We start from the raw sequence: 12,602 nt of genomic DNA, 5'->3' as shown, positions 1-12,602 counted from the left end.
CCAGCCCTGCACAACTCCAGCCCTGCACAACTCCAGCACAAAGCCCCTGCTCTGCCAACTGCTCCCACCAGTGAGAGGTCAGGTCAAGGACTGAGGCATCCCCCACTAGGGCTTATTCAGATATGGCAAAAAGTCCATAAAGAACCATTCAATAGCAATTCTGGTATTACATCACCTGCTAATCCAGTGTGTGCTTTGGCACTCATGGAAGTGCCACTGGAAGTATTTACAAAGATGGTTTTTGGCCAAAAAAACCAAAATCTGCAACATCAAAGCTGAACCTTAAGTCTTCAGCTGGGTTGACACTTCTTCCTTAACATAGCAACAAGAAGTCCAACTACAATAAACAGCAAGAACTGTTACAAGAAGTTATTTTCTCTTTAAGATACAAGATGATGGAATTGCTGGGGGACATAAAAGTAAGCTAAAGCTTTACAAATGATATAGGACCAAGGAACTAGATAAGTTTCACAGGCTGATGGAAAATAAACCCCTAAGTTCCTTTAGCAAACAAAGTATTCTTTGCTTTTCAAAACATACCCCACATTTATTTAGATGAGAAACCAAACAATTGTATAATTTATCCCATAGATTGGAAGAAGCCGACTTAAAGTACATAAAACTAACAGCTGGTGTAGTCTTGAGTTGTCAAAAATAATGAAAAAACAGAAGTCAACACAGTAGCCATAGATATGTGAGCCTAAACAGCTAATGAACAGGAAAAGCCTTTAAAGCTTGAAATTCCAAGTTAACTCCACTGCAAAATGCCTCATTTGACTCACAATTAAGGATAACAACTTTAAGTTAAGAGCTACCAAATGATTAGCTGCCTAAAAACCCCCCAGAAAATAGAAATGCAGAGCAGATTGAAGAATTAATAATAATTAATAACAATAACAGGTCCCTGGCTTGATCATGTAAATCAGTTCACCCTGGGTACATGATGACATAATTCAAATGCAGCCACAGCAACATTCCTTTGGAGCACAGATGAGCTGAATGACAATAAACCTCCTTTTGGCTGGAATTTCCCAATACATTTAGGCTCTTGGAGAAGCATCATTGGGGTGAGGATAACTAAAATCTCCCAGGCTCTTATTAAAAAAAAACAAAACCAAACAACAAAAAACCAAGCCCAAACCTCTACACTTAGAGCTACATCACAGCTTTAACAAGTTTTAAATCCACCTCCAGACAAACTCCCTCTGCAGGCAGAGAGACCAGAGCCGACCTTGCAGGAAGCTGCAGAGTTGGGAGCACTGTGATTTCCAAGTGATTCCTTCTGGCAGCTCAAACCTTCAGCTCAGAGCAAATGGTAGAAAACAGCACCAGGGAGGGAAGGGGGTGGGTGAAAAACCTGCGTGTCTGCCTGGCAGCCCACACGGAAAAGCTTTGCAGGGGCTGGGGGGACAGGAGGGAAGCTCGGCACATCCAGAACGCCAACCAGTCAAAGCAATCAGATTATTTCCCCAGCATCCCAAGCTAATTGGAAATTAAACCAAGTGTGTAATGGAGTTAATGAATACAATGTTCTGCTGCTTGGAACAGGAACCTCTGGCTCGCCATGCTGCTACAGTGAAGAGAAAATCCAGAAAAGGAGGAAAAATGAAGGGGCTCAGAGAGGGAAGGCAGCGTTCCCCACACAGGGAGCCAGGCTCCAGGAGATGCTTCTGAGAATGGAGAGGTGCTGACATTTCAAAGAGCACTCTGGGCTTGCAGGGTACATCTGTGTCATTCAGCACAGGTGGCAGATTCACAGCATCCACGGGTGGGTGTTTCACAGGGCCACTCATTTTTACAACCACTCTGTGTGCCCAGAAGGTCCCTAACAGGTGAGAACATGACCCCTCATCCTGTTCACATCATAACTTTTCTCTCCAAGCCCTCCTCGCTTTGCTTCCCAAGAAACAGCCCAGGAACCATTAAAATTTCTTACTTTACAAAAGTAATTCTTCCCTGTGAGGGTGGTGAGGCCCCAGAGAAGCTGTGGCTGCCCCATCCCTGAAAGTGTTGAATGGGGCTCGGAGCAACATGGGCTGGTGGGAGGTGTCCCTGACCATGGCAGGGGGTGGAACAAATCAACCATTAAGGTCCCTTCCAACCCAAACCCTTCAGTGATTCAATGATTCTATGAAATGGCTCAACCATGCAAGGCAGAAAGCCCTTATGAGCCTCTCACACTGCCAATGCCTGTTTATATGTATAGATATAAATTAAATCTCTGGGAGACTCACACATTCCCAGCTCCTGATCACATCCCAAAAACTGCCTGGGTGGGGAAGACCTCCTGGCTTGCTTTCTGCAAGTAGGCTGAATTTTCATGGAGGTGGCAATGGAAGTGTTGTACCTCCCACAGCATGCTTGCCCTAACTGGGTTTTGCACTTCTCTGCAGAAAAATGGCACTTTGTGGCAGACAAACATCACTCCTGCTCTCATATCCTTGCAAAAAATCAAGATGTGTGAGCTGTAAAGCAGGAAAACAAGCTTCCCCCAACTGCTGAAACTCTTGTGGTAGGTGGGCAAGAATCTGCTCAGGGATGGCTCCATCACAAGGGGCTTCTCCTTGGCATAGCTGAGCCCCCAGTGCAGGAAATTAAACTCCATAGGGTCTGCAACTCCCTATTCACCTTCCAGAAATCACTTTGGTGTGATCCCAGTCTGCATCAGGCACCTACCACACACATCAGAAAGGTTTTGCTTTATTTTTTGCAATTTTCTTTGCAGGGGTTCTCGCTGGCACCATCCAGTGGCAAATGGGCTGTCTCTGATCTGAGCTGAGAAAAAAGCACCAGCTAAGCACCAAACTCCTTACAGAACCCTAAAAAGGGAGGTGCAGAGTTACAAAACATCACATCCACAACATTATCTGACAAATGGTACTTGTCAATAGCTAGAAGTGTCTGTTCCAATGGAAAACAACATGTAGACACATGTCAACAAAATTCCCAGCACAGTGATTGATGTTAGAGATCCTGGAATGATCTGTTCAGCAAGACTAATGCTTTGGAAATTAGGCACATACTGGTGGCAGCAATTGCAAGGAGACAAGTCTCTGATGGATGAATTTGTCAATTAAGTTTTATAAATGAGGGGTCTGAGAAGACAAACTCTGGAGCCATGGAACTTCACAAATTATCAAACTCCTTGCCTCCCTGCCAGTACTGAAAACAGGAGGAAAAGCCCAGCTTTGAGGGAAGATGCTCAAGACCTGTATCCTTCATACCAAAAACCAACCAAAAACCCAAGTCCCACATACATGCCTGAAATTCCCTCAGACCTCTTTAGGATGACCACCTGTAGAAGATACCTGTTCAGTAAGTGAGATTCCTCTGCAGGAGCTGTTGCAGGAGCTCATTCTAAAGCCAAAGCTGGTTTCACCAGCAGAACAAGGGGGTCAGAGTGGGAAACCAGAAGCTGTGCCACCAATCACAGGTGGCAGTTCTCCCTTTTTCCTAACTTTAGGTCTTTTCTGCTGCCTGCTGCAACACACACAGCTGGTTTCTGCACTGCCAGGCAATCTCTCACATTTCCTCTCTCCAGCATTCCACCACACATGAACACAGGCACTGTTTAGACAGGCTCCTTCATAGCTTCTCCTCATCTCTTTCCCAGCTCATTGTTGCTTTTGGCTGCATAGTTTACCAAAAGTGTTGCTCTTCTTCCTGGGCAGCCTCATGTAAACAACAGAGGCATTAGAGAGCTCCAAAGTGCCACCACCACTCTTTAACAGCCACAAGCAACATTCTCATTCACTGCAACATATCCATCACTGGGTAAAAGAAATTCCACCCACAAATGCCATCAAGTGTCTCCCAGAAGGAAATATTGTCCCTACTTGCAGTACAAACATAATAAAAAAATCCCAAACCACACACAGGACCGATTCAGACATGGCTGGAGGACTTCAAGATCCAGCCTGCATCTGCAGTATTTGGCTCAAAAAGAAGAGGGATATTTTTTGCCCACAGGCTGGAGCAGCCCCAGGCTGATGAGATGCTGCAGCCCACAGCTCCCAGCAATATTCAGCTCCATACTGGGATGTGGATTTTCAAGTCCTTACAACCTTCATGAGCAGGAATCATGAATTCATCCAGCAGTGACAGCTCACTCCTCCCACCAGAAAAAACACCAGCTGCAGAGGGAAAACAGGGCTGGGAGAGTCCCCATGAGGAATAAGTGATCTCCTGTGCCCAGGGAGAAGTTGGTGCTCCACTCCCTGTTGGATCAGACAATTCCCACATCCCTGACTGCCTCCTACAAAGTCCTTTTGGGACTCAGGGGATCACCAGCTTCTCAGCAAGGGGCTCATTTCTCAGTTTTATTCCACAGAGAGAGATAAAACTTCTGCAGAGGACAGACCCAGGAGGCAAAAGCTCCTTTTGTTTCTAAACGGGCTCATTCCTCAGGACATCATCTCACAGACATTCTGCTTGTCAGCTAGTAGGAATAATAAAAGAAAGATCATCTTCCTCCATAGGGTCATCCAGGAAGCTCCCACACACACACACTGAAGTTCTGGCACAGAAGGAACCCACATCCCTTGCACTGATTTATCTCTACAGGTTCTTAGTCTCATCTGTGAGCTGTGGAAACTCAATACTGCTGGAGGGAATTCAGATTGGATCAATTTGGACCTCACCACCTCCAGTTCTCAGATTTCAGATTCCCTTCTTAGTGTGGTTAATGCTAAAGGCAAAAAATTCCCCATGTACAAGACAATTTAATTATTACTCCACACACTTGGTGCATTTACTCATCAGTTATGTGATCTCAGGTTACTCTGTGCTGAGTCACAACAGTGTTTCTCCCAATAAACTGTGATGTTGAGGGTGTAAAACACAGCACAAAGTCTGTACAGTCCACAAAAATACAGGAGCAGAACAGCCACACCTGAAAAACTTTGGATCCAGCATGACGAAGGAGAAATGCTACAGGAAGGAATTAAAACACTGAACAGAACCTAAAAAGTAACAGGGAGAAGGTGACATCAGTTAACTTAAGCCATGTAGATAACAGAGAGATTGACAAGGAATCTATTCCATGGGTTAAAAGTTACCTTAGAAGGTCAAGGATTGAAAATATTTGGAAAGAAAGGTTGTTCTATTCAAATATTAAAAGACCAGTAAGGCTTTAGATGGATTTCCTCTCATGTTTTCCTGCTAATATTTACATTCCTGAAGAAAACCAAGTGCGGGGATATAAACCAGGAGGGAAGTAGTTACAAAATAAAGAGTCTAAAGATAGTCAGCTTTCCTTCTGCTTTCAGCTGCTGCCATCTCGTGGTCTGTTCTCCCTCTCCTGGGCTCTGCACTTCCAATGCTCCAAGGAGGAGCAGTCATTGCACGTGATTCACAAAGGCCAGAACAAGATAGCAGCAGGAAAAAATAATAAGAGAAGGTTTTTCCATGACTTCAGAGAACCTCTGGCCACCAGAAGGTGTGAAACACTCCAGCCTCTCTCCCCTCACTATTACCCACTCCTTGGTGTGAACACTGTTCTGCAGTAAAGAGTGCACAGAAATCTCATTTTGGAACCATATTTTTGTTAGAACATGAGGATTATGGGAGAACAGGCTTCTGAGTTGCATTATACCCAGATTACCAGCCAGAGACATGCTGAGGACTGAGCAAGTGCAGCAGCCAGGCCCCAGCTTTATATTCCTCCAGTCCTGCTTCTGCTGAGCTTCAGAAATGCAGGGTGAGAAAAGAAGGATTTGCCTTAAGACAGCTCTGGGAAGAAATGAGGGCTCCCTCTATGGAAGGATCCTCTTCAGCAGGATCCCAACTGCCAAAGGGCAGCCACAGGCACTTCACAGCCATCTGTAAAATGAGATTAAAGACTCCTTCACAATCAAACTTCTGCAGGGCAACTGAACCGTGCCCTTGTAAGGGGTTTTGGGCCATGGTCTGCACAAGACATCTCAGATAACTCTGCTGTCATGTCAAAAGCCACCAGCCCACCTGGGACCTCGCCAGATACATCCACAGCAATATATCTGCAATTAGGAGTTTGAATTCATTCACCCAGGGGATGTACCTGCACAAAAGATCACTTCGTGTGAACTAAGGCCAGGTCCTGACAACAAAAAGCCCAGATAAAGGGGAAAGAACCTTGGCTGTGCACCTACAGCACCTCAACAGGAATTCAATGTCCTGAATGTCCCCAAAGGCTGCTGGTCTATTAACACAATAATGCCATCAGTCCAAAAATATAAGGGAAAAAAATAACAAACCCAAAATGTTTCTGACTAGGTCACCTCCAACTTAGTCAGACATCCTTGTGATGAAGGTGATCTGAGCCCAGAGAAATATGCACCCTGATCTCTGCACAGTTATAGGCAATTAGTGAGCCACAGATGGAGATGTTCCTCTACCAACACCCAGCTAAAACGCTTAGAGCTTGCTCATGTGCTAGAGGCAACCAATTACAAAGCCATAATAAAACCCTTCTTGAAGACTATTTTTCAGCTGCAGCCTTTTTTAGCTCCTGCCCAAAATCCTCATTTCTCAGAAGAGAGAACAAGTGTGGATTTCCCATCTCAAAAATTCTGCTTCATTAAGTATCTAATGTTGCCCATTTCCACAAGCCATCAAAAGAGGAGAAACATTTATAATATAAATATGAATGAGCTTGGCTAACAGGTTGCAATGATTGAGATGCACCATTTACAGAGGAATAGGCCATCAGAATAGATCCATCTGTACCATTCCTTCCAGCAATCTTTCTTTTGATAGCCAGTACTGATAAACACATTTTACTTAAGAAGACCTTCCAGGCAGGACTGGATTACAAGGAAAATTACCTTATTAAATATCAACCTGCACACAAATATAACTTATCTGGCAAACAATTCAAGGTCATTAGGAAGTTTCACATGGAGAAAACAGGAATGAGGTGGATGGTTTGACCAGGAAGATGAACCTTAACTAGGGGTGGATAATTCCTACACTTTTGAGGCAAACACTGTGCCACAAAGGCATGAATTTCAAAGAAGATCAACTTAACTAAAAGGAATGCCCTTTTCTACTAAAATTGGAACCAGATTAAATATTGTATTAAATCAGCAGCTCTAAGAGCCTTAAGCCTTTGATAAAATCTTTCCCCATGCACCCTTAAAAAGAAAAAAACATTACACCTCATCTACAGTAAAACCTGGGAAACCAGTACACAGAACACCAGCTACAGAATCCTGTCAAAGCCTGCAGATCTGAAAGCACACCCCAGGCCCCTCCTTCATCACTATCACTCCTCCAAATTGCATTTTCCTGCAATTTTCCTGTTTTGGGGAGAACAGGTGAGTACAACATGGGGCAGGTACTGTGACCCTGCACACCTTCAGAAGAGTTGTCCCAGCTCAACCTCATTACCATCAGGGAGCTCATGAGTTTTCCTGATGTTTTATGAGGAAGCCTTGTGCTACTTCTGGAGGCTTATTTAGCATGTGGAGCACACGCTGCCCTTTGGTATCTCTCCTCTTCTCTCCATTCATTTAAGGCTATATTAAATTAATTCACTTTTTAAATACCTATCTGTGCTCTCTTGTCAGCCAATGGTTCATTTAACAAACCACTGAGTTTCAACGATATCAACAAGCACAAAGGACAAGCAAACCCTTGTTACTCCTGCTGAAGTACCACATCTTTTCAGCCAGAGCTCTTCACCTCAGATCCATGTGGCTGTAATCAGAACTAAATCCGAGTTGGAAGCAAGGCTGGGAGAAGAGAAGGTTCTGCCCCTGACCTCCACTGCTGCCTGGGAGCTGCTGAACACCAGGGCCAGCACTGAAGTGGAACTAAAGAAGTCCAAGCAAGTCCCTTGACAGGCTGCAAGGCACACCCTCCACATTGAATTGGAACAGGAGGTGCTTCTCTACAGGCCTCAGAGCTGCCTAGACAAAGAAAGCATCTTCAGGTACTCATCAATACTCACACAGAAGCCTGGCATAAGAAAAAAAGTCAGGGAGGCAGATAAAAAGAGCTGGATATCAGAGAAAAGAGGTGTCTGTATCTCCTGAGAGACACCATCACTCACCCTGCTGCCTGTGACAGTCACACACCTCGAGTTTTACTGCCTCTAGAAAGTCTTACAAAGAGCAATCAACAGCCTTCACTCTCCTTCTGAAGGGGTTGGCACCTTATCACCTGCACTTGGTTTGTCTCACGACAGAAATTCAGTGGTTTGATTCATGTACCACAGAAACAGCTGGTGAACCTGCCCTAATAATGTGAGATTATTTCTTTAACACGAGTCCATTCTCTAAAAGAACTAAAAAAGTAGCAGTTACATTCTTAACTCTGAGTTAAACTCAGCTGCAGAAGTTTTCTTCCCTACTAAGGGTCAGGATGATATTGGTGTGCTCCCTGGATTCCAGCAGGAAACAGTATTAAATGAAAGGATGATGCACTGGGGCACTTCAATTCCTTAGCCACCACCTTTTAGTCACAAAATAATAGCAGGAGACACCTGGCTTGGAAGTGGACCCTTCATCAAGCATAATTAAATGCTGATTTAGTAGGTAATTTACTCCTGTGAAATTCCTGGTCATGATCTCCACCTCTCCTCTGACGACTCATTTAACTTTATTAAAAATATTAGCATTGATTTTCTCCACTCATTACAAGCCAGTGGATTTATCTGCATTAGCAAATGAATTAATCCAAACTCTTATTGCAAGAAGAGCCAAAGCCTGCAGGAAACCAAGAGCTACAAGCTGTCACCAAGGCAGCAGCATCACATATTTCTTACTCTTCTGACTCACCTGGCCAGGAAATTACACTTTTGCAGCATTCAAGACAGGCAAAATCCCAAACAGACCAAACAACAGAAGACATTTCCTGTTTTCTGAGGCAACAAGTGTTCTCTAACCAACAAAAACCACGCCAGTGCAGCAGTGAAGAACCTCTCAGATTTGCGATTACCAAAACACAAACTCAAGCAATGTGCTGGGAATACATCACCATGGGATTGGAGTCTGCAATGAGGTCACGCAGGGAATCCAGGAACCCTTGGTCCTCCACCATCTGGGCATTGATGTCGTGCAGCTTGGCCACGCAGACAGCTGCGGTTTTCCTCACGTACGGGTCCTCATCCTTGAGGCACTTGCGCAGGGGCTCGCACAGGTACTCCGTGATTTTATCCACGCGGATGCAGCCCATGGTGCGCACGGCCAGGGCACGGATCAGAGGGTTGGGGTCCTCACAGTCCTGCACAGAGCACAAACAACACATCTGCACCAGCAGCCACTCTGCTCTTACTTAAGCAGCATCTCTCTGATTACGTGCTAGGAGCCAGGCAGTTATTTCGGATCAGGGATAAAAGGGCGCTTGCTGCTTCACATTTTACACCGTGTCAAGATGTTTCCATCTTGTAAAATTATCATGGTTGTCCCTTCATTCTCCCAACAAACAACGTCATCCAACAGCTAAGCTGAAGAGGCAGCTCTCAGCACCCAAAATCTCACCACAGACAAAGCAATTTACTCATTTCCAACCTTCCCGATTTAAAGGAGCAAGAAATAAAATGGTCATCAAGGCCTATTTCTTAAAGGCCAAACACAAATATCCCTTAAGTTACAACACATGAAGCAATAAGCAAAGGCTACTCTAGAGGTGCTTTTCTAAAGAGGAAAAAGAAAAGGCAGACAGGAACACATTTCATACTCCAAGCCTACATAATTTTCCGTGCATCCAATCTATCGACATTACTGAGCTCCTCCAAAATCAGCCTGTAAAAGGATGGCTACAGAATGACCTACCAAAGCATTTACCTTTCACTGCTCAAACTTCCTGCAGCTGAAAAACTACTTTTAAAGCCTGCAAGGGAAATGACACATCCTACTGGTGCATAACACACCTTGAACTGGGAAGTGCTGAGTTAGTGCAGACCAGTGTCAGTGATTGCTCTTCACTAACACCTGTCCCTCAACTTGCCAAAAGGGACACCAGGCTTTCCTCTGCAGGGTGTGAGATGGAAAACACCATTTTGTTAGTCCATCCTCACAGAATTGCACTTTAAAGACAGACTATTATTTCCAGAGAGGAAGACAGGGACATCCTCTTTGGCCAGAAGAGCAGACCTCTCAGATCAGGTCTTCTCACCTCTTTCTGCCTCAAGAACCACAACAGAAACTTGAAACTCAATCCCATTCCCCAGTGTCTCAGATTTTATAACACTCTACAAAGTGTCTCAAACTTCTTCTAAGCACTGGGTTTTATCTTGCACTACATGAGACTGAAATAACATTTCCTAGATAAGGAGAGGCAACCTGACAACAGAACTAAAGGCAACCCAGCAATCAGGCTGTTGTTTTTGCAGTGAACTGTCTCTCAGTTTCACCAGAGATAAAGGTTTTCCACACAAAGCACAGCTGGAACGTTCAAACAGGAAGTTTGATATTCATGTCTCAGATACTACAAAGGCTGGAAGATGAAACAGATAAAATCTCTTCTCCAATACCAGAAGTTGGTAAAACAACAGAAGCAGCTTTCTCTGGAGCAGTCTCCCCCCACAGCCACTTAAGAGGGCTGCTGAAGTCATCTCCTCTGCAATAACCAGAAGGAACAAGCGAGAGAAAGGACCCAGATCTAGTGGATTCAGCACCCTCCTGTATGAGCCCAGCTCCAAAGCAGAGATAAAGCTCCCAAAGGCTGATGGACAGGGATGTGCTGGAGCCTTTCCTGATGTGCCAGGGGAGCAGGTTACCTTCACAAAGCTGTTGACAGCCATGATGGCCATGTCTGGCTGGCTTTTGGCATAGTTCATCAGGTACAGGTAGACCAGCTTCTTCAGCTCCAGGTTGTCAGTCTGCATGCAGTTGACAACATCAGGGAACAGAGAGCTGGATACACAACACAAGGATAAGCAAGGATGGAATCAGAGACTTGTTTAGGTTAGGAAATGCCAGCAGTTCCCCCAGCACTGCCCCACCTAAACACCTTCTAAAACTCTTCCAGGGATGGTGACTCCACCACTGCCCTGGGCAGCCTGTTCCAATCCCATCTGAACCTCCCTGGCACAACTTGAGGTCATTTCCTCTCATCCTGTAACCTGTCACCTGGGAGAAAGGACAGACTCCCAACTACACCCTCCTGTCAGGGACTTCAGAGAGTGAGAAGGTCCCCCCTGAAACTCCTTTTCTCCAGACTGAGCCCCCCCAGCTGCTCCTCATCAGATTTGTGCTCCAGCCCATTCCCTCCCCTGGACGTTCTCCAGACCCTCAAAGTTTTTCTTGTCATGATGGGCCCCAAACTGTCCCCAGGATTTGAGCTGTGGCCTCATCAGTGCCCAGCACAGAGGGACAATCACTGCCCTGGCCCTGCTGGCCACACTGTTCCTGACACAGGCCAGGTGCCATTGGCTCTCTGGGCCACCTGGGCACACAGCAGCTCATGCTCAGCCACAGCTCACCAGTACCCCGAGGTCCTTTTTCCATCTTTCCAGCTGCTCTTCCCCAAGCCTGGAGTGCTCCATGGGTTGTTGTGACCCAAGCACAGAATCTCACACCACTGGCCTCAGCCCATGGACTCAGCCTGTCCAGATCCCTCTGCAGAGCATTCCTGCCCTCCAGCACATCCACACTCCCACCCACAAAATAAAAACAGAGGTTGCATGGCATGCAAAGGGGATGGTAACAATATCAAGGAAGCCAGAAAAACTGGAGTTTCACTTTAAACACCCTGCTGTTTAATGAAAGGTCACCTTCCCTTTCAAAGCAGTTTGCAATGGCTTTGATAATAATAATTTAATCTCTTCTATGGCTTTAACATGGGAGGTAGTGAAAACTAATGCCATTTCCTAAATGTGCTTTAACTGGAGAGCTCACCAAACAAGAAAATTCTACCATGCCAGGCCTGGAAATGAACCCATAAGAGGAAAAAAGTTGCTTTAAAACGTTTTGGTCATGCAGGACACTTATGAAGAACCTGCCAAATTTCAGACTAGCAAAGTCCAGGTGATTAGAAGCTTAAACACTGACAAGCTGGGTTTCACTCAAATGTCAAGCAGCCATCTGTAAACAGCCCTGCAGAATAACACAGTAAGTTACACAAAGATTCTGCAGTTCCCAAGTTTGCTGTGGGGATCTAAAGGTGAAGAGTAAATTCTGCTGGCAGAAAAGATTAGGGTTTTTTTCCCTTTCAGTTTATGTGTTCCTTCATTCTATGATGAAGTCATGATGCTGAATTTGCAACCTTATATTGATTTCCGTGGCAACAGACCACACTGCTGTGAATTCACAATTACTGACTCTCTGCTAGGCTCCAGGAACAGGAGAAAGCATTCACTCAAACAGGTTTTTCTGGTTCTCTCAGAAAACAATACTGGGGACAGTAAATGCCAGTGTCCTTTAGCTGCAGTAAGACACAGGTTCAATTTTAAAATCACCTATTTTAAAACATAGCTTAAACTTATGTTGTGCCAGATAAGGCTAAGAAAAAAACTGGGAATTACCTTTGTTACACTAAAACTCAGGACAGCAAGCAGCAAGAAAACATCACCTACAGTGATGTACAAAATGGATGATCTCTGGGTATGTTTTAAATAAAATGGGCTCTTGTGGCACTGAGCTAAACCACACTGAAAACAGTTGTTTCTCTTGTTTTCA

The 12,602-nt window shown here is 44.9% G+C and overlaps 1 protein-coding gene across 5 annotated transcripts in view; it reads right to left on the bottom strand.

Annotated features, from left to right (window-relative positions):
• AP2B1 (adaptor related protein complex 2 subunit beta 1) overlaps positions 1-12,602 on the bottom strand; it is a 77,759-nt gene that overhangs the window by 58,765 nt on the left and 6,392 nt on the right. For all 5 annotated transcript variants that reach the window (XM_014876506.2, XM_014876504.2, XM_088176889.1 and 2 more), the window contains exons 4-5: positions 10,703-10,838; positions 8,959-9,204 (exon numbers count right to left, since the gene is read on the bottom strand). In XM_014876506.2, the coding sequence (XP_014731992.1) occupies positions 8,959-9,204; positions 10,703-10,838 (382 nt within the window). The remainder of the gene's footprint in view (positions 1-8,958; positions 9,205-10,702; positions 10,839-12,602) is intronic.

Source organism: Sturnus vulgaris, chromosome 21 (assembly GCF_052056855.1).
Source record: "Sturnus vulgaris isolate bStuVul1 chromosome 21, bStuVul1.hap1, whole genome shotgun sequence".
NCBI classification, from domain to species: domain Eukaryota; kingdom Metazoa; phylum Chordata; class Aves; order Passeriformes; family Sturnidae; genus Sturnus; species Sturnus vulgaris.
The sequence above is the reverse complement of the archived record's forward strand: the minus strand, read 5'-3'. Positions and strand labels throughout refer to the sequence as shown.